Source organism: Punica granatum, chromosome 4 (assembly GCF_007655135.1).
Source record: "Punica granatum isolate Tunisia-2019 chromosome 4, ASM765513v2, whole genome shotgun sequence".
Classification (NCBI taxonomy): Eukaryota; Viridiplantae; Streptophyta; class Magnoliopsida; order Myrtales; family Lythraceae; genus Punica; species Punica granatum.
The window spans coordinates 33,204,805-33,225,925 of NC_045130.1; the positions used below are offsets into that span (position 1 = coordinate 33,204,805).

At 37.3% G+C, this 21,121-nt stretch overlaps 2 protein-coding genes across 2 annotated transcripts; both read left to right on the plus strand.

Annotated features, from left to right (window-relative positions):
- Positions 1–14,119: 14,119 nt before the first annotated feature.
- On the plus strand, positions 14,120–18,118 carry LOC116202462 (histone-lysine N-methyltransferase, H3 lysine-9 specific SUVH1-like). Its single transcript, XM_031534032.1, has 3 exons — positions 14,120–14,263; positions 14,789–17,207; positions 17,584–18,118. The coding sequence occupies exon 2, from the start codon at positions 14,924–14,926 to the stop codon at positions 17,165–17,167; it is 2,244 nt and encodes a 747-aa protein (XP_031389892.1). The 5' UTR covers positions 14,120–14,263; positions 14,789–14,923; the 3' UTR covers positions 17,168–17,207; positions 17,584–18,118.
- Positions 18,119–18,501: 383 nt separating this feature from the next.
- LOC116202463 (magnesium-protoporphyrin IX monomethyl ester [oxidative] cyclase, chloroplastic) lies at positions 18,502–21,022 on the plus strand. The gene is made up of 5 exons (XM_031534033.1): positions 18,502–19,063; positions 19,512–19,576; positions 19,676–20,003; positions 20,180–20,278; positions 20,577–21,022. Exons 1-5 carry the CDS (start codon positions 18,596–18,598, stop codon positions 20,838–20,840), a joined length of 1,224 nt encoding a protein of 407 aa, XP_031389893.1. The 5' UTR covers positions 18,502–18,595; the 3' UTR covers positions 20,841–21,022.
- Positions 21,023–21,121: the final 99 nt, after the last annotated feature.

Genomic DNA, 21,121 nt, shown 5'->3' on the forward strand with positions numbered 1-21,121 from the left:
ATGTGATGTCCGTAAAAATATCAGATTTGCGTATATACGTACGTAAGTCTTTTCCTCGAAGCTCATTATCGCTTTATTTAATCATCAGATCCCTCCAACGATTGTATCGTATGTAAATGACTCATACGTCCATTCTTGTAAACCATGGCCTTACGACTGCAATCTATAGATCTTTATACATATAATCAATCAATAATACTAGTTGTTCGCCTTGTGATACACGATTTTTGACAATAATTGTTATTTTTCGGGGATTTTTGAAAATTTGACTTCAGAAATGAATTACTCATTAAGCGATGTATTCTTAAATTGAAAAAATTTAAATGTTAGCGCATATAATAACATATTAAATATAATCCAAAGTACGTAATAATATCAAATATAAATAAACAAAACGATATGACTTACAAACATATTCCAATTTCTTAAATGTCATATTTTGAAAAATTGTAATGGGTAACTGCCATACATTACTATATGGGAGAAGAAAAGTTGTATGTTTGAGTTTCCTCTCTCAAATATGTCGATTAGAAATAAAATTGAAAATTCAATAACCATTAAATAAATTATTAAATTTAAACGTTTTCTAACTACTAGCTCTCCAACACCTCATGCGAGGCATTTCATGTCCCTTTCTCTCCGCAAACCTCCGCTCCCAACAGTAGAAACTCTAAAATCTGCGCTTTTCACAGGAGCGTCCGACTCCGGCCGGGCACGTCGGGTTTCACTTCAGGACAGCTGAGGCTTTACTCTCTCTCCTGGTCGTGGTGGTGGTTTCTTTCGGCCATTCCCCTTCTCTTCAGTTCTCCTTCCTCTCTCTTCCCGACAAGGTCATGAAGGTGCAGTAGGAATAGTCGCGGCTGCGTTGATCGATCTGCGGCAACCGGAACATCCTCTTCGAGGTCGATTTTCATGGTACAGGTCGAAATTCCGGTCAAGCTCGAAGCTCCTCAAAGATTGGGTCGTCCCTGAGGCTGTGGTCGCTCCTTCGTGGCGTCTTCGACATCTCCGCCCTCCGATCTACGATGGTGACGGTGTTTGATGGTGTCCCAGAGGTTGCAACGGCTCTCCACCTCTTCCTTCCAGTCTTTAGTAAGGTTCGTATGGTGGTGGTCTCCCCTCCCATTTGATTATCACATAACGACTCTCCAATCATATCTAAGACGGAGAGTGTGCGGTGCACATGGTAGCAGCGGCGAGACAGCGTCGACAGTGACGGCCTCGCACAATGACCGGCAAAGACCGACGGCTTCAATCTGCTCTGTCCTTCCCCGTTCAGGTGGCAGTAGCATCGATGCAGTGGTCACGCCCTAGTCCGACCTGATCTCTGATCGATCAGCTTCTCCACCTTTCCCTCCGGTGATGGATTCTTCTCTCGGCCTCCCCGTCTTCTACTTGCGATAGTATCCTCGTCCACCTCGACATGATTCTGTTAGACTACTTTTCGCCAAGAAGAAACGACCTTTAGTGGCTTGCTCTTTTTTTTGTTGGCTATTATAGGTCTCAACCCCCATTGTTATCACTGGTCTGACCGATCGAGGAAGCTTTGGGCTTCCTTGGTTTGATTACATGGCAATTGGCCGTTAAGGATTGGTAGACTGATTATGTTTGTTGGTTATGATTATTGGTGGGATTTTGCACTCAAATACGACCCTTGACACCATGACTATCCTACTTCATTATGGAGTGGAATTTCATCATGAATTTATGATGTCTCCCTTCTCGGTTACTATCAGGGATCGCGATGAAATATTATTAGCAGATAGTAATCAAAGTCAGCAATTTCAAGAGAGCAAACTAAAATTGTATATATACTTTATGATGTTTCTCTTATTAGCCTTTGTAATCTGCCCGATGAATGAACCGTTTGTTTCCACTCTTGTAATCTCTAATCGGGCATTTTACTTATATCTATTTTTGCTATGGATTTATAAAGTGTCCACTTAACTGCTTGACCAAAAAAAAAACTCTCCAAAACCTCCCTACATTCTCTCACTCTCCCTCTCTTTTCTCTCTTATTTCACTGTACCTCCCTCCTTTCCTCTTCACTCTCGATCTCTTGTAAAATTTTCGTTATTTTTCTGATCATTTGAATTTTCTTTTTTTATAAATGTTGTTATTTTAATTCCTTATTGATAAACATGTATGAGATTTCGTAACGATACAAATGAGTCATTTTATTTTAAAAATGAATTATATTTTATTAGATACTTAATAAAGATCATAAAAAATATTTAGTCACACTGTGAGTAGTGTACGTTTAGCTTTAGTTTTGTAACAAAAAAAATGAAAATCATCTGTCAGATTTTATTTTATATTTAAAAAACCAATATAATGATTATATCAAATGAAGGCATAATAATCAAAGTATTAGAATCCGTACAGCAATATAATGCAGAAAAAATTAGCTATATTATCATAAATTCATACTTTTAAAATTTTTTAAACATATTTATCTTTTTTTCAAAAAATATTAATATTTGAATATACTTATTGCATATTAGTATAATTTTCCTTTAGTTACTAATTACATAGAATTTTATTTGTAGATATACGTAACTTTAAAAAGTTGTTTGTTTTTTTCTAAATTGATTTGTGATTACAAAAAAAAATTTAAAAGGTAAATTCATTAAAGAGATTCTTAAACTTGTTTAATTATTAATATTATCTATAAAATTTAATTGAAGAAAAAAAATCCTCGTAATTTGATTTACTTCCCTTAAAATTAAGATATTTATTAACTGTTGACATTTGAAATTCCCTTTTCTCTTAATTCTTAGTTTCGAGAAAATCTTTGTTCTCTTGCACTTTATTTTCCACATATACAAATTTAAAAACACATCTTGTGATTTTTGAACATAAAAAAAATCCGAATAGAGTATTTATTTAATTTTAAACTATTTTTTTAGAAAAATATTTATATTAATTTTAACTTGTAAAAATGAATTCATATTTTAAATGGTATATTAACATGTGTTATAAGCTTTCCGATATGACTATTTCTAATTATTATTTTTATGATAATTTAGGTTGCGTTTGGTTTCATAGTAGGATTTTAAAATCAGATTTTGATTTTAATTTTGAGTGGAAAAAATGGGGCCCACCCTTTGACTTTGTATGAATTATGTTGTTTTGTTGTGAAAAAAAGTGGTATAAATGGGGCCCACTCTTTGACTTTGTATGAGTTATTTTATTTTGTAGTGGATAGAGTTAAGTTAGAATTGTGATTTTAAAATAAAATCTCAAAACCAAACAGGCCCTAAGTGTTTGACTTCATTCTTAAAAAATCAATAATAAAATTTACTCTGAAAAAAAAAGGATCAATGTATATATGATTACTCTGAAGCAATGGAAATAATTTTTGATGAATGAAGCAATGGAAATAATTACTTTGAAGAAAATGTTCTCCTAAAATTTTCATTCTTTCGTGGGAGATATTATTTTTAATGTATTCTAATTAATGAATGTCTCAAGCAAACCTATCAAACCAAAAGTTAACAATTTGTAAAATGACAATGATTAAAATGCAAATAATTACATTTAATAAAACTAAAAAATTGTTAAGAAATTGGAACAATTCATTAAGAGATTCTAACTCTTAAAAAACAGACAAAGCAGGCTATATCTTTGCAATATTCTAATCAACGAATGCATCAAGCATCATATAAAATATGAAGTTTTTTTTTTCTGGATAGATAAAGGTGAATATAAAATAAGAAAGTTACTAAAATAAGTAGCATAGCTGCGCAGTGATGCGCACTCTCGCTTGATAACTAAGAGATTGCAGGTTTTTTAAACTACTCGTGCTCTTTTATTAGTTATTAACATTTCTATTTTATTGTACTAAACCTACGAGCCTTCCTTGTGATCGAAAAAAATGAGAAGTTACTTATTAACTTGAAACAATTAAAACCATGTTAGACAATAATAAGAAGGAAATGTAAATTTTATTAAATATACTATTTTAAGGTTCACAGATGATATTCCAATTGTAAACTTTTAAAATTCAAATATATAAATAATTATTTTGGGACAACCCTATATATCTAAAACATTGCAAAAAATAAAAAATAAAAAGAATCACTAAAGAGTGTTAAATAAATTTTACTGTTAAATATTAGAATTAAATCATATTTATGAAATTGAAATTAGCAAAGCATTTATATAAATAATGAAATACATTTCTTGCGGGATGACCTTTCAAGAATGTGCTTGTATATTAAAATTATAAAACATTTACATTATTTTAATAATTTATTATTATTTTTATATTTTTATCTTTACCAAATAAAATAAGAAAAATAGAAATTACGTCCATGTGCATATTTTATTTAATTAGAGGATTTAAATTTAAAAAAAAATATTATTTAATTCATTAAAGAGGAAAACGAAATAATCGATTCTATTACCTTTCATTTTTGTTGTTCAATCCCCTCATTATCTTTTTTTAAAAATAAAAATAAGATAAATAATAGTGCGTGATAGATTTGATACGAGAGTGAAAGTTCATGATTTTTTTGGGTAATTTACCGAAATATCTATAAAAATAAATAAACTTGTATTCTTTTGAGTAACGAGAGGGAGAATACAAAAGTTTTTGTACTATCGGAGATTTTTAATCCGGCATTATTTTAATATTATAATCTATTATATTATTTTTGCTGAAAGGCAATCATATTATATTATATTATATTATATTATAGTATAGCATTATATATTTTTTTAATGTTACCATAATATTTATTCTTTCTTTGTCATTAGTATATTAGTAAGATAAAAATTTAGAGAATATAGAGCCTATCCGTGAAGTGAAAAAATAGTGCTGTACATCCGTGGAAAGTATGAGCAGCAATATACTAATTATATTACGTAATGGACTTCTCAAAACTTGATAGGTCCAAAAATATTTGGATTTTCTAACAACTATTGATAGTATAAGGAGGGCTTAATAAATCTTTATTCGAATTTTCTAGTACTCTTCTTCCCAAATTCAGTTGGACCATATACATTGAAGAATTCTTATAGAAACTTTAGGCGCTAAGGTGGAAATTAGAAGTTGGTATATGTGTGGGTAGAATCCTCGATACTATATATATACATACATATCTCGACAGATTTGTACGTAGTTTGAAATTCCTAATAACTCATATAGCAAATTCTTAATTAGTTCAATAAACTTGGAAGCACCCAGTCCTAATTGATGGTAATCATCAAGCAATTATCTATCTAATAGCTATTATTACTATATAGAAGATGGATGTAATGGTGTAACTTTAAATTTTTCAAGATACCCTTCGTATAATAATTTTGATCAATAACAATCGTTAGATTAGGATTATAATCGCAAATGTACATAACTGGCAACTATCTATTTTTTCTCCACCACTTTCCCTCCTTTATTAATTAATGTTCAAAATATTAATAGTAACTGTTAATTTATTACAGATCTATTTTGATATCTTTTTTTTTAACTTAAAATCATATTGTAAATATAAATTTGTTCATTTAGTAGTTCAAGTCATCTAATTCTACGTATAAAGCGGGAAACCTTCTAGTAAATATGAAATTTTAAAAGTGAGAATTTGAAGTTTCCTGTCGATAACTTTCAGCTTTTGAAATTCTATTGATTTTGTTATTATTTAAATTTTAGAAAAATTATAATACTTTATTGTTATATTAAAAAATGTGAATAAAGATCCAGAATCTTATTAAAAGATAAAATATTTTCTTGAATAAAATTTTGCGTTACTCATTTTTTTTGTTACTTTTCTTAAATAAGTTAAATAATTTATCAATAATAAAAATCGAATAAGTTGTCACTCCATCAATTTTCTTACGCAATATTCCTAGTTGAAACCAATTTAAAAAAGGACGTGCATAAGTTAAAACCCCACCATCTTATCGACTCCCAAATAAAAGTTTGCCACGTAAATCATGGGTGTATTTGGTTCGAGTATCGTTAGATTCTATGAAATATGAAGATTTGAGGGAAAATTTAATTATTGAATTTTTTGCTTGGATTAAACGTTGAAATGTGAGATTGTTGTGTTTGGTAAATTATATTAGATTATGGAGAATGTGGGTGATAATATAATATTCGATTTATTTTTGTAGATGTGATTGTGGGTTTCACAACCGTAATTTCCTACGTAATCTAACAATTCTACTGTTTTGAATGTAAAGTTTTTATCGATCACAACTGTAAAGTAATAACTTTAGCAAATGATTAAAATGGTTAACTTTTACAATATCTACAAACAGACGTCGTAAAATACAATGTAACGTTCGAACTTTTACATAGAATCAAATGCATTTAGTTCCAAACTTTTTATTGAAAAGGTTTTCAAGAATTCTTGAAGTAAATCTATTCTTTTACCTTCGTTCCTGAAATTTTTAAGCGACATATTAGAGTTTAATTTAAGAAAATACTATGAAATTCATGTCCGCACCTGCACCACCGTCTAAAACTGAACATCATATCTATATCTTATCCATGACAAGTCAATGAAAATAACGAATCAAGGAAAATTTTTCGTAAATCTAATATTCTATCTCTTTAATTTACAAATATTTTATTAAATGGACCAAGAAATTAAATCGGTTTGCCATGAACTTGGTAAGTGAGTTAGAATAAGAACCTAAACAAATCATATAGATAGATATAGAGAGAATGCAATGCGGTTTTAATTTTGATCTACACCACTGCCATCGCTAACAACTCCCATCCATAAGTGCACGAGGAATCGATACAAACACGACTCGTATCATCCCATAGGGATAGCTCACGAGTGTAGATCTTGTTTTGATAATTAGAAGCCAAAAGCCAAAATCATTGCGTGGAAGTGTCTCACTCCCTTATGCCTTGCGTTCACTTCAAGACAGAATATTACGAATTTTTGGCCACACTTGTCCAGAAATTGTGTCAAAATCCAACATTTGATAGCATATCTTCTTCCCATTGTGGGCTGTGCAGAGCATAAACAATCTCTCAGAAGCAAAAATGTCTGCTTTCGAGGAAAAGTGGCGTTTCTATAACTCCTTGAAAAGGGCAAACCATATCCTTAATATTAGGAATCCGATCAAATTGGCCTTTGCTTATGTTGTTTGGTTTAGTTGAGTGAAGTGATAGAGATGTATATTGGAGTAAAGATGAGTGACCAGACAATGATGACGATTATTTAGGGTCGAGAAGACTGACATTACGGTTGATGAGACGACAAGTCAAGAAGAGATATCAAGAAGCTAGCTATAGTTCGCCGTGCATTCGCTTCTTTCCAAAAGCTCACCGTAACTTCACTGCACATCCAACTAGTTTTTAGAAACTCACTAACCGGTTATGCTTGTATATATATTGCGGGCTTTCCATTGAGTAAACTTTGTATATTAAGAATTTGTATATATATATATATATATACACATTTAACATTTACATTATTAAAAAGAGTACATATGTACAATGGCAGTATACGCCCTTTTAAGTTTATTTTTTTCCCTCAAATGTTAAGTAGTTTTATTAAAATCCACAAACAAGAACGGATACAGGGAAAAAGCCCAATGAGATATTACAAAATCGGATATTATGCCCAATTGCCCTTTAAGTTAAATAGATGATGAGGAGAGAATATCCTAATAATTTGTACTTGTATTTTCAAATTAATTTTTTACTATTTGTGTACATCCCCTTGCGATGCAAATAATACTAGAAAATCTTGAGATTATTTTGATTTTATATAAGCTAAAGTCTACCAATGGTAGGGTATGCGAAGAAAACCATCTTCCATTGAGGCGTTAAAGATTCCACAAAAGAAAAAACGATGGTAGCTCCTTGTTGAAGGAATCATTGTTTTTATATATTTTTTTTTCTGGAGAATAGGTAATCACTACTGTACGTTAAAGATCTATAGTGCTATTAACGTCAATTAGTTCAAACGGATAGATATTTATTTCTTTTAAGCAAAGTCTTAAGTTTGGATCTTATAAATGGAGAAAATTTACGAGTGAGAGAGTTTTATCCCTTAGTAGGTCAATTTGGTTTAGACTGAATTAATCATAATTTATTTGTCTTGAATTGAATTAGTCAGAATGCCCACTGACAAAAAGATCTAGTCCTATCCTACTAGTGAGTTGTAGCTCGGACATTGTGCCCAAGCTAACCCCAGGTTGGGACGGTCATTTGGCGCCCATTGGACTAGAAGACATTGTCATAACAAGGATGAGAAAACGATAATTTTCGCGTAGATAAATATATAATATATATAAAAAGTTATTTTCTGAGTAGATATATATATATATACATATATATATATCCATATTCCATTTGTGAAAATTCATCCAATGGAGAAAACCATTCAGTCGAAACAGAATAAGGGTCAGTTTGGATCACACGCCAAATTCAAAAGCATTTTCAGAAATTATTTCTAGCAGTCATGCAAAGTTGACACATCTTGAGTTAGGTAATAACTCACTTTTAAGATATCTGCAAGTGTATTCCACCATTTTGCTAGTTAGTATTGCACCCTGTGAGTTTAATATAATGAAATAAGAATTCTATCAGCAAATAGAGGGGCACCAGTTGTCCCAACATGAAAATTGAACTTAAAACCTTTTTTATTACTAGGCGAAGGCGTGCGTCAGTGTATTATACGTCACTATAGATTTTTTTTTCCCTAACCTAGCCTAATAATGTAGGCAATGGTTTCTTCCAACTTGTGAGATTCGACTAAATCCAGTATTATCAAAACCGGACCGGACATTGAACCGGTCGAGCTATGGGTTCATGGGTTTATGGATTTAACCGGAGATTTGATGGGTCAGATCGCATGTTTAATTATAAAATAAATAAATTATTATTATTTTAAGAAAATAATATAAAATACCAAAAAATAGTAATATAAATTATGAAATTACTCAACAATAATTTTTATAAATAAATGGGGTTTTTACCTAAAATGGTCCATGGTTTGTCCGTTTTGTTAAATCTATCATATGCTTTTTTTTTGTCAAATCTATCACATGGTTTACTTTTTGCATCAAATCTATTACGGCGTTATCTTTTCCGTCGACATCTAACGGCCGTGCTGACGTGGCACATGGAGAGATAGTGGGCCACACTTGCCACGTAGGCGCCACGTTAGCACGGCCGTTAGATGTCGACGGAAAAAATAACACCGAGATAGATTTGATGCAAAAAGTAAACCATGGGATAGATTTGACAAAAAAAGAAGCATACGATAGATTTGAGAAAACGGGCAAATCATGTGCCATTTTAGGTAAATACCCCTAAATAAATATATAATTTAATTCCATATCAGATCGATGAGATAAACCTCTACATTTATCAAAACTGAAACACATATATGGCCAAGAGTCTAGCTTACAGCTCGGGAAAAAACCAAAAGAGGGACCACCTCCCCATTTCCTCCGCATAATGAACTTCTAAAAGCAGTACAACAAACTGAGATCTTCACCTATATTGCTGCCGATTCCTATTACCTGAAAAACGACCACCTCCTAAACAACAGTGGACAATGGACAAAGGATAGGGACTCACCACAAGCTTTTGCTCCATTGAGGCACCAGCGCAGGCAGCGACAAGAAAGCTGTATGAGAAACCCTAAGACTCTCAAAAAGACACATACGTCTTTTCCTTCAGCTCGGACGCTTAAAGCTCTCACCACGACCATAACCACAACAACAACACTCGCTTACAAATCTCTCACAAAAATAACTCTCGTCCTCCCCTGCACATGAAACCAATAGCACCTCTTTCTCACACACAGGCATTTCATCAAATATGTACCAAATCAAACTCACTGTTGCCTCCATCCCTGTCGATTCGATTCGTTGCAAACTACTGCTCAAAACAAGGTTAAGAGAATAATTAAAAGATGAAATATCTTTGATAAACTACTCGTTCACTGACCTTTTTCTTTCCAATTGATCGATCTTTCTCTCGCCCTATATCTCTCTCTCTCTCTCTCAAACTCGCGGTCTCTCTTCTTCCCTTCCCCCCTCTTAAATTTTTCCTAATCATTCATCTCAAGCACCATTTTGCCCCAGTCACTACAAGCAAAGCTTACATTTTCAGGTCAAGATGTGTCTCGAAGGAGAAGAGGAAGAAGAAGCTCTGCTGCGTTTGGACTCTAGCCCCTTGTCGTTTCAAGAGCTGATGTGCCTCGAGACGGCCGTCTCCTGTCCTCTTGCTGGTGAGGAATCCGTTCCTGGGTTGTCGCTCTGCTACCATTCTGGACAAGGAGAAGTCGAGAAGAGACAAAAGGAGAAGAGGAAGCTCGAACCTGTTGTAATCTTGTGATGCTCGAGCTCGAAGGAGAAGAGGAAGTTCTGCCTTTGGCGGAAGTCATTGAATGATGATGAGTGACAATGACTAAACTGAAGACTAGAGTGAAGATGAAGAAGTAGAAGACTAGGGTTTCATTTTAAAGTTTCACCGTTTCAATTGATTTTGATTTGATTCAATTGAGCTTTTCGATTTCGGGTCGGGATATAGATTTCCTTTAAAAATTATGAACCCATGCAACCGGCCGGTTCGAATGGGTTCGGTGGGTTTATCTAAAAATCGGCCGGTTTTTTGGAGTCACTAATTTGTTTGTGCATTTTCAGTTTTTAAGCTAACCGAATCGGACATAGGTCCAGTTTTCGGTCCGACCGGTCGAATTGTCCGGTCCGATTCTGATAACACTTACTTAATCAATTGAATGATGTAAAATGATCGCCAAAAATCGAGTCTAATATATTGCGGGCTTTTCATTGAGTAAACTTTGAATATTAAGAATTTGTATATATATACAAAATATACCCAATCGCCCAATCAGATATTACAAAATCGAATACTATGCCCAATCGCCATTTAAGTTAAGTTAAATAAATGATGAGGAGAGAATATCTTAAAAATTTGTACTTGTATTTTCAAATTAATATTTTACTATTTGTATTCATCCCCTCGTGATGCAAATAATACTGAAAATCTTGAGATCAATTTGATTTTATATAAGCCAAAGTCTACCAATGGTAGGGTATGCGAAGAAAACCATCTCCCATTGAGGCGTTAAGGATTCCACAAAGGAAAAAAGATGGTAGCTCCTCCTCGAAGGAATCATTTTGCTTTTGTATATATATATTTTCTGGAGAATAGGTGACACGCCTTAGTAATCACTTCTGCACGTTAAAGATCTATAGTGCTATTAACGTCAATTGATTTAAACGGTTCGATATTTATTTCTTTTAAGTAAAGTCTTGAGCTTAAATATTGTAAATGGAAAAATTTTACGAGTGAGAGAGTTTTACCTTTTAGTAGATTAATTTGGCTTAAGCTGAATTAGTCAGAACTCATTTGGCTTGAATTGAATTAGTTAGGATGCGGATCAAGAAAATGATCTAGTCCTACTAACCTGAGTCGTAGCTTGGACGTTGTGCCCAAGCTAACCCCAGGTTGGGACGGTCATTCGACGGCCATTGGACTGGAGAGACATCGTCCTAACACGGATGAGAAAACGATAATTTTCTACTCTATGGATAAATATTATAATATATAAAAAAGTTATTTTCTGAGTATATATATCCATATTCTATTTGTGAAAATTCATCCAATGGAGAAAACCATTTAGTCGAAACAGAATAAGGGCCAGTTTGGATCACACACGAAATTCAAAAGCGTTTTCAGAAATTATTTCTATCACTCATGCAAAGTTGACACATCTTGAGTCAGGTAATAACTCACTTTTAAGATATCTGATAGTGTATTCCACCATTTTGCTAGTTAATATTGCAACTCACAAGTTTAATATAATGAAATAAAAATTTTATCAGTAAATAGTGGGCCGCGAGTTGTTTCACCAAGAAAGTCGAACTTAAAACTTTTTTGATTACTAAGCGGGGCGTGCGTCACCACATTATACGTCATGATAGATTTTTTTTTCCCCCTAACCTAGCCTAATAATGTAGGCAATGGTTTCTTCCAACTTGTGAGATTCGACTAGATCAATTGAATGAGTTAAAATGATCGCCAAAGGTAAAATGATCACCAAAGGACGAGTCTAATAAGGTAGGAATTAGTTTCTTCTCTGCCTTTCGAACAACCAATCTTTTTATTTTTTCTTTTTCCCTTATGTTCATTCTTTTTTTTTTTTTTATGACAGACGAGATTTTTACAATCAAAGCATGCCATTCATGCCTGGTTTCGTGCGTTCATAAAAATTACTTCCCAAAATTTTCCAATAAAATTTGGATCTAAATCTTCTCTTTTGCATTTGTGCCAACCTCTTTTCCGCTAATCTTTTTGCCCATAATTTGGAGCCGAAGTTTTACAATGAGGCCTCCTATCTACCTATGCAAATGCAACAAAGCCAAAAATTGAGATTTGGTGTCACATCATATAAATGAACGAGATGGGCCCAATGAACATCCCACAAAATAGAGGCCCAAAATTGGTGGGGTGGGCCCGTGTGAAATCCAACGAGATGGCGTTAACTGAAAGTGAAAGCCCGTCAACAAATAACTTAAAGGCCACTGATATTTATCCTGGAACCCCCACATTTTGATTTGTGTTTAGTTTCTCCCTAGTAGTGTAGGACCCATACTTGAGATCCAAGTTCTCACAAACGTCTAAAAATTCTCAATTTTCGATAATCTCAGTCGATCTCGTGGGTAACTCCCTTACTTTAACTAAATTATTACATATCACAATTTTGTTATAGACTTGTAAAATACGAAGGAGCAAGATAAATAAAATAAAAAAGATTTAGTGTGATGCAGTTATATTAGATAAAATTTATACTTGCTAGAATCAGAACACGGGGTTTTGCCGCTTAGGTTTTAAGAATTGACCAATGTTAGAGTCTTTAACCAATAAACTTGATGTAACGAGGTAAAAGTAAGATATCTTATTACAAAATTCATCTTATATGATACCTAGTCGATTGAGTTTGTTAACATTTATATTGCAATATCAATATGAGATATGCGAAGCAAAGAGGACATGTAATGGTTTGGGGATAGGTTCGCTCCTATATAGGCAAATTATAGCGAGAATTTTAAAGAGTCTGAAATATTTTTTTTTATCAATTGAAAAAAATAGAGTTGTGGGGCCAAAATGTAACAGGAAAGAACTCAAGGCAGCGAGTTGAAGTTAATCCCAAATCCCATCACGTATGCTGCTGCCCGGTAGACAAAAAAATATAGGCATGCTGATCCTATGCGGAGACCGAGACAAACAACAAACGATCTTATTGGGTGTATTGGCGTCCCTATCCACAAGAACAATAAATCCTTATTAATTTAGTTTTTATTTTTTTGGTAATTAAAATTATAGAAAACATTACTTATGTAATTTTATTCTCCTCTATATTTTTCGAAATTCGAATTTGTATCCTCCCCTTTACAGGGTTAAAATTACTTACTACTCAACTAAGACTTCGTTGGTTTTAGTTCGAAATTAAATTGCCAAAATTCCTTATGTCAATAATTTTTTCCATTCGTAAGATATCAAATCTAAAGATCTTCTTCTAGGAACAAACGACGGACCATTTAAATCAATTGGTATCGACGACAACATAGTCTTTAAAAAAGGGATTAATTGTCTAAAAAACACAAACTTTTCATATTTTATCATTTTAGCATGATTTTTTTTTCTTGACCTAAATATACATGAACTATTAATATGATGTCAATGTTAGCACGGTTTTCATTTTTTCGATCAGTGGGTCACAACGATAACCACCACTCGCCCAATTGGGGTTACTTTTGACGGTAAGGGTCTCCAGTGACCCCAATTAGAGGATGGTGGCTGCCGATGAGACTTTCACCACTTTCCCCTTCATTTTTTCTAGATTTTACATTTTCTTTTTCAAATTCGGGCAATAAATCCTCATCGGGGCCCACTGTCGCCTTATAATATAGCCAGTGACCTCAACTACATCAATTGGAGGGCGTGATAATAGATTCTCGTCTAAATTAACAGAAAAATTGAGTCCTGCTAGAATTGATTCAAATTAATAGATCGCGTATTGTTAGGTCAAAAAATTCGTGCTATAATTAATAAAGCGTGAACTGTTTGTGTTTTTAGGTAATTATTCAAAAAAAAGAAATAAAATAAAAAAGGAAAAACTTTTCGCTTCCTTCTCTTTTGAGACCGGGCGGCTATCCGAATTCCGAACTGTGAAGGACGCCAAAAGCAGTTCTTGTTTTTCAAAAACTGAGTTCGCCGGAAAGCTCTCGGAGCATGCAAAGGCGGTTTCTCCACAGTGTGGTAAGATCGCCTCCGCTTCCTCTCTTCTCTTCGCTTTCTTCTCCATGCGGGCTCGCACCCAATAGGGAAACCTTTCGGCCCAAGATTTCGTTTCATTTCTGATCTGTCGGAGCTGCTCGCGAGAGATCTCAAGCTGCTGCGAAATGATATCTCTGTCTTGAAAACTCTGCCTTTGTAGTTGAATTCGGTTATTGTGCTATCTGGGTAGCGTTTGGATGCTGGGGGAGTGAGGGAAAACCCGGAAAGATGAGTCGGAGTTTCGGGATTCTTCGACCACCCCGCTGCGTGTTTAGCAGCGAGCTGGCTTCCACTGTTTTGCTTTGAAATTACTTCTGTTAGTTGAATTTCTTCCTTTGTTGAATGTCGGGTGAGGGGGACGACTAATTGTTCTATTTTCAAGCTTCACGACTGCTTGTACTTTGTTCTTTACAGTATGTTTTGTCTCTCTGGTTGAGGGTTTCCTTGCTTATGTTGGGCCAGTAATGATCTCTGTCTGATACGAGGATGTCTGAATTCTTGTTGCAGGGAATTGATTTGTGTTAATTGTTCGATTTGTTTCTTGGGGTCCTTGTTCGAAGTTTGCTGTTGTGAGATATAAGGTTGGTTCAGCAGATTGAGGGGAGCTCTTACTTGAGAATCCTGAAGCTGGGGGCATTTTTGATGGACCGCAGTTTAGGTCGGGACTCAGGTACGAACCCTGGTTCGTATGTTGACAAGTCCAGAGTTTTAGATGTGAGGCCACTGCGATGTATTGAACCGGTTTTCCCGACTTCTAACTACGCTCCTTTTCTACCACCTCAAGCTCCTGGCTCTTTTGTTTGTCCTGGTCCTGCTGGCCCCTTTCCTCCCCCCGTTTCCTCGTTTTACCCCTACTTTGTACCTCCTGAAGCACTGAAGTTTCCTGAACAAAGCCCGCAAACTCCCATTAGACCGCGCAGTCAAAACTTGCATTTAGGGATAAACACTCCCCCAATCTCGGTAGCAGTTCCTATAAATACCTATAGAGCTCAGGAAACAACAGAGGAGGAAAATGGGGGTTCAGGGTCATCTAGGAGGACTAGTATAAAGAAGAGCAGCACATCTTACGGGGTTGGAGATGAAAATGGTCATGATGGTCAAATTCAGACTTCTCCTTACTTGAGTAGTTTTAGCATGCATGTTGCTGAAACAAAAGATGGCAGCAAGGGTGAGAAGAAGAGGGGTAGGCCCCCAAAAAAGGCTAAAGGTAGCCCTGTTCGTATCTCCTCCCCTAATGTGGATACAGATGCTGTTGCCGAGAATATCTTGAATTCATCTGCTGCGATGGTTTTTGATACTTTTCGGCGAGCTGATGGTGATCCCGAGTCAGTTGCCTACATTCTAAGGTTATATGATTTGCTCAGATGGAAAATAACACAAATTGAAGAATCCAAAGAGCCAGTTCCTGGTGTAACGAGACGTCCTGACTTACGTTCAGGTACAATCTTGATGAACAAAGGCATTCGCACAAACGTCAAGAAAAGAATTGGACCAGTGCCAGGTGTTCAAGTGGGAGATTTATTTTTCGTGAGAATGGAACTTTGTTTGATAGGATTGCATGCTCCTATTATGGCCGGAATTGATTACATGGGCCTCAGACTTAGTCAAGATGAAGAGCCGGTTGCTGTTAGTATTGTTTCATCTGGAGGATATGAGGACAACATGGAAGATGGCGATGCATTAATTTACAGTGGCCAGGGTGGGAATGTCTACCGGAAAACAAAGGAAGTGACAGACCAGAAGGGTGGGAATATATACCGGAAAACAAAGGAAGTGACAGACCAGAAGCTTGAGAGGGGTAACCTCGCTCTAGAGAAGAGTGCAAGTCGAGGGAACGAGATTAGAGTGATTCGTGGAATAAAAGATGTAGCCAACCCGACTGGGAAGGTGTATGTCTATGATGGGCTCTATAAGATCCAAGAGTCATGGGTCGACAGGGGAAAGTCGGGCTGCAACGTATTCAAGTATAAATTGGTTAGGCTCCCGGGCCAGCCAGAAGCATTCACTCTATGGAAGTCCATTCAGCAATGGAGGGACAGCACTGCTTCTAGAGATGGGGTCATTTTGCCTGATCTCACTTCAGGGGCAGAAAGTTTTCCAGTTTCTCTCGTAAACAATGTGGATAGCGAGAAGGGGCCTGCACATTTCACATATGTAACTACTCTCAGCTGCTCACATCCCGTAAATCCACCAGAACCAGGTGCGGGTTGTAGTTGCACTGATGGGTGCCAACCTGGTAACTTAAATTGTCCCTGTATTCAAAAGAACGGGGGGTTTCTCCCCTATACCTCAGTTGGTGTTCTTATAAACAGGATATCAATGATTTACGAGTGTGGTGTCTCCTGCCGTTGTCTGCCTAGTTGTCGGAACCGGTTGTCCCAGAATGGTTTAAAGGTCCGCTTAGAGGTCTTCAAGACAAAGGACAGAGGCTGGGGCCTGAGATCATGGGACCCTATTAGAAGTGGAGGTTTTATATGTGAATATACTGGGGAAATGATTGATAGATCGGAGTTAGATAAGCTTAGGGTTGAGAATGAAGATGAGTATGTCTTCGACGCAACCCGTACTTACCAGCCACTTGAAGTGTTGCCTGGTGATTGTGAGGGGGTGCGGGATGTCCCTTTCCCACTAATCATCAGTTCAAGGGCAACTGGGAATGTGGCTCGATTCATGAACCATAGTTGCTCTCCAAATGTGTCTTGGCAACTGGTGACACGTGCTCATAGTAGCATGTTAGATGTTCATGTTGTTTTCTACGCACTCAGACACATTCCTCCTTTGACGGAGTTGACTTACGACTATGGGACTGTCCAGCCAGAAAACGAAGGCCAACGGCAGAAAGTTTGCCTGTGTGGTTCAAGCAAATGCAGAGGTTATTTCTACTAACCGAAACAGCCCTGAACTATGAATGGGTCTTAAGGTCTGGGTAAGGAACTTTCTGTCTCTGATCGCGCTTTCTTCGAACAAGGTCGATTATCTGTACTCTAAATTCCTGGGTTATACACTCGACTTGATGGATTGCTGACTAGGAGGAATGATCATAAGGTCCTGCAACGATCAAAGAAGTATGAAATTATCAAATTGATGTTATGTTAGTGAATAAATTGTGCAGGTTGCTCTACCCCAGTAATCGCGACTCCTGAAACTAATCAATGCCAATGGAAAATCCATTTTCCTGATATAGTTTAGTTTTATAAGTAGTCATTGGAGCAGGAATGAATGGTAGGATGTTCAAGCACTCGTTCGTTTGTTCTCAACTCTGTTTGCTGTGTTTCTCAAAAAATAGTGGATTTTTCTTGCAGGCAAATCTTGAGCGGGCGGCGCTGTTACTGGAAGCGAGGCAATTCAGCATGGCCAAGTTTTGTAAAGTGCCGTGGAACAAGAATCAGGACAACTACTTGATATGACTGGGAAAACATCGTATAGTGTCTTCTGAAAGTGCACACACACACACACACACACAGAGACAGCAAAGGAAGCAACAGGAGTTCAATCTATTGCAGCAAAGAACAATAGACTAACATACACCAGCAAACTCGAAATACAGATAACTTTGTTTTTGTGGATTTTTGACAGCGATAGCGCAGCTTTAGGAGAACAGTGTGAGTCGTAGTGTTCTCGACAGAATTCTCAATGAATCAAATGCCTTTCCCTTTCCTAGTTGGTTACATTCCAAGTGTCCTGAACTGCTCCGCCGTTCAATTTCATCTTTGATGTTTCTTGTTTGAGTAGTTCGGTATTCCGGATCAGTGGGATCGCAAGTGTTGAATGTGTTGTGTCCCATTCGGGAATATCAACATGGTGTATGATCAGAGAGAAATGTATTACAACATTGTACATGAGTGGATGTTCATTGTGAGTGAGAGATTGCGAGCTTGGTTGAAGTAACCACTCATGTGATAAGCCGAGCCGAGTCCATAACCCAACAGTTTGCCGATATTTTGGAATCGAACCGATGCCCGGTGTCTACGCTGAACTTTGAGAAGGCCCACAGAACTACTATGGATTTCAGGAAGCATCATTGAGAAGAATCAACTGCAAGGGAAGGGAGGCCACAAGCTTTTCCTTGCCAGGTGGCATTATCAGGACCAATCAGCAATCGGACAGGCCTATGGCATGCCGCCACTTGTCGTCCCTCATTCGGACCAACAGATTTCGTTGGATGGAACGCAATCCAATCACTGGCAGAGCAAGACAGAAAATCCGACAGCTGACGGCTCACCTTATCCCTCCCTCCCCCGCCTTATATCCTCAGCTTCCAACGGCTCACTGGTAGCCAGTGGACGCCCAAACCAAGAACGGAGCTCTGCATCAATGGCGGCAGAAATGGCCCTCCTGAAGCCCATCTCCAAGTTCTCAGCCTCCTCTAGGCTGAACCGCATGTGGGCTTCTTCGCCCTCCCGCAGGTTCAATGTAGTGAGGATGATGTCGGCCACGGCGCAGCCTGCCGCCCCGCAGAGGCCGAGCAAGAAAGGCAACAAGAAGGAGATCAAGGAGACCCTGCTCGCGCCGAGGTTCTACACGACGGACTTCGACGAGATGGAGATGCTGTTCAACGCCGAGATCAACAAGAACCTCAACCAGGACGAGTTCGTGGCCCTGCTGCAGGAATTCAAGACTGATTACAACCAGACCCACTTCGTCCGGAACAAGGAGTTCAAGGAGGCCGCCGACAAGATGCAGGGCCCCCTTCGCGGCATCTTCGTCGAGTTCCTTGAGCGGTCCTGCACCGCCGAGTTCTCCGGGTTCCTCCTCTATAAGGAGCTCGGAAGGAGGCTTAAGGTATAACACTGATCCTTTCGCATTGATTGTCTGTGAAAATTTCAATCATTTTTCAACTTCCCTTACTGGGATTGCTCTGTTTTTCTTGGAATTTGTTTGCTCGGGATTGGGATTCGACTTGTGTGAGCATTGCCTGTAATTTGTAGTTCTGGGTAACTTTCAGTTGCGCTGCTTACATTACGCAGCTGTTGAGTGGTTAAATCAGTACATTTATGTGCAAATTTCTCACTTTCTCGGCAAGTTAGTGTCTGTTGAGCTCACTGCCTGTTAGTCTTTATGATCGGCTTTCTTTTCGGGTCTGATTTTACACAGAAGAAGCTTTAGGTACAAAGATCATTGGTGTTTCTGAGGGATTTTATTTTTTTTCCCCCTTGCAACAGATTAGGGACGAGTTTGAAAGTTACACTAGATCAGTTCTTGACCTGTTTCTATGGCTCTTACTTTGCAGAAAACCAACCCAGTGGTGGCTGAGATATTCTCGCTCATGTCTCGGGACGAAGCAAGGCATGCTGGGTATGTAGTAAACGATAAAGCTCCCGTTACAATCTTGAAGCAGCACTGATCGACTGATCTAGAAGCTTTAAGCTGATACACGAGCGCTATCTATTACAGGTTCTTGAACAAGGGGTTATCGGATTTCAACCTGGCGCTGGACTTGGGGTTCCTCACCAAGGCGAGGAAGTACACCTTCTTCAAGCCTAAGTTCATCTTCTATGCAACCTATCTGTCGGAGAAGATCGGGTACTGGAGGTACATTACGATCTACAGGCACCTCAAGGAGAACCCCGAGTACCAGCTTTACCCCATCTTCAAATACTTTGAGAACTGGTGCCAGGATGAGAACCGCCATGGGGACTTCTTCTCCGCCCTTCTCAAGGCCCAGCCCCAGTTCCTCAATGATTGGAAGGCCAAGCTCTGGTCCCGCTTCTTCTGCCTCTCGGTAAATCTCTTTTACTGCCCATATCTGACTTACTGAACTCGGTCTACCGATTGATGAGAGCTGCTTTTCTAGACCTCAATCATTGCTGGTGCCGTCGAAGTTGATATAGGCTATTCTTTCCATGAGATGTGTCTGTTCTGTAGGGGCCTTCGATCTGATATAGAACTGTGATGCAGGTTTACGTGACGATGTACCTCAACGATTGTCAGAGGACAGCTTTCTATGAAGGCATTGGGCTTGACACTAAGGAATTCGACATGCATGTGATTATTGAGGTAAGCTGCTATACTTCAGCTGCTATTGCCATGAACTCACAACCAACGCAATGATAACAGCATAAGCCTGTTGCTGTTCATGCCATGTTAAGTATCACAAAGCCCATAATAATTAAGAATCATTCGACTCAATTAATTTCTTTCGACCGTGATCTTTGGTAGATTTCCCGTTAAGGCCAATTATTGTACATGCGACTAGTTTCTATAGTCAATTGCATTACTGCATTTAGTTTAATTTCCAAATCTGGGATCAGAATCAATGTTCAGGTGAATGGAAATTCTCACTTTTTGTTTGCAGACAAACCGCACTACAGCAAGGATCTTCCCTGCAGTGCTCGACGTTGAGAACCCTGAATTCAAGAGGAAGTTAGATCGAATGGTAGAGATTAACGAGAAGCTGATGGCGGTTGGTAAAACTGAGGACATTCCCCTGGTGAAGAACCTGAAGAGGGTCCCGCTTATCGCTGCTTTGGTTTCAGAACTCATTGCTGCATATTTGATGCCGCCTGTGGAGTCTGGTTCCGTCGATTTTGCGGAATTTGAACCCCAGCTTGTGTACTAATTTGGCCTCTTTATGGAGAATCTGGCGATTCCATGGTTGAGTTTAGAGTTCTGGAGCGAAGAATGCTCATGATAAAAGATTTGTAAAATTGGGTCATCAAATTCGTAGGGAGAGAGTTTGTACTTATTGTGATACTAGAGCATCTTCTTTCGAGTAAATCGACTTTCCTTCCTTTACAGATATTAACTTAGATCACAAGATGAATCGTCTAACCTTATACCTTGCGTATGAGACAGGATATCGTATGCAACATATGTTTCTGGGATCCTAACCCGATTTTA

What these genes read in the sequence shown, in the direction of transcription:
- LOC116202462 (XM_031534032.1), top strand. Translation starts at nt 14,924, where the DNA reads ATGGACCGCAGTTTAGGTCGGGACTCAGGTACGAACCCTGGTTCGTAT.
- LOC116202463 (XM_031534033.1), top strand. Translation starts at nt 18,596, where the DNA reads ATGGCGGCAGAAATGGCCCTCCTGAAGCCCATCTCCAAGTTCTCAGCC. An exon ending in CCCGCTTCTTCTGCCTCTCG is followed by an intron (nt 20,004 to 20,179) that starts GTAAATCTCTTT and finishes ACTGTGATGCAG; the next exon opens with GTTTACGTGACGATGTACCT. An exon ending in ACATGCATGTGATTATTGAG is followed by an intron (nt 20,279 to 20,576) that starts GTAAGCTGCTAT and finishes TTTTGTTTGCAG; the next exon opens with ACAAACCGCACTACAGCAAG.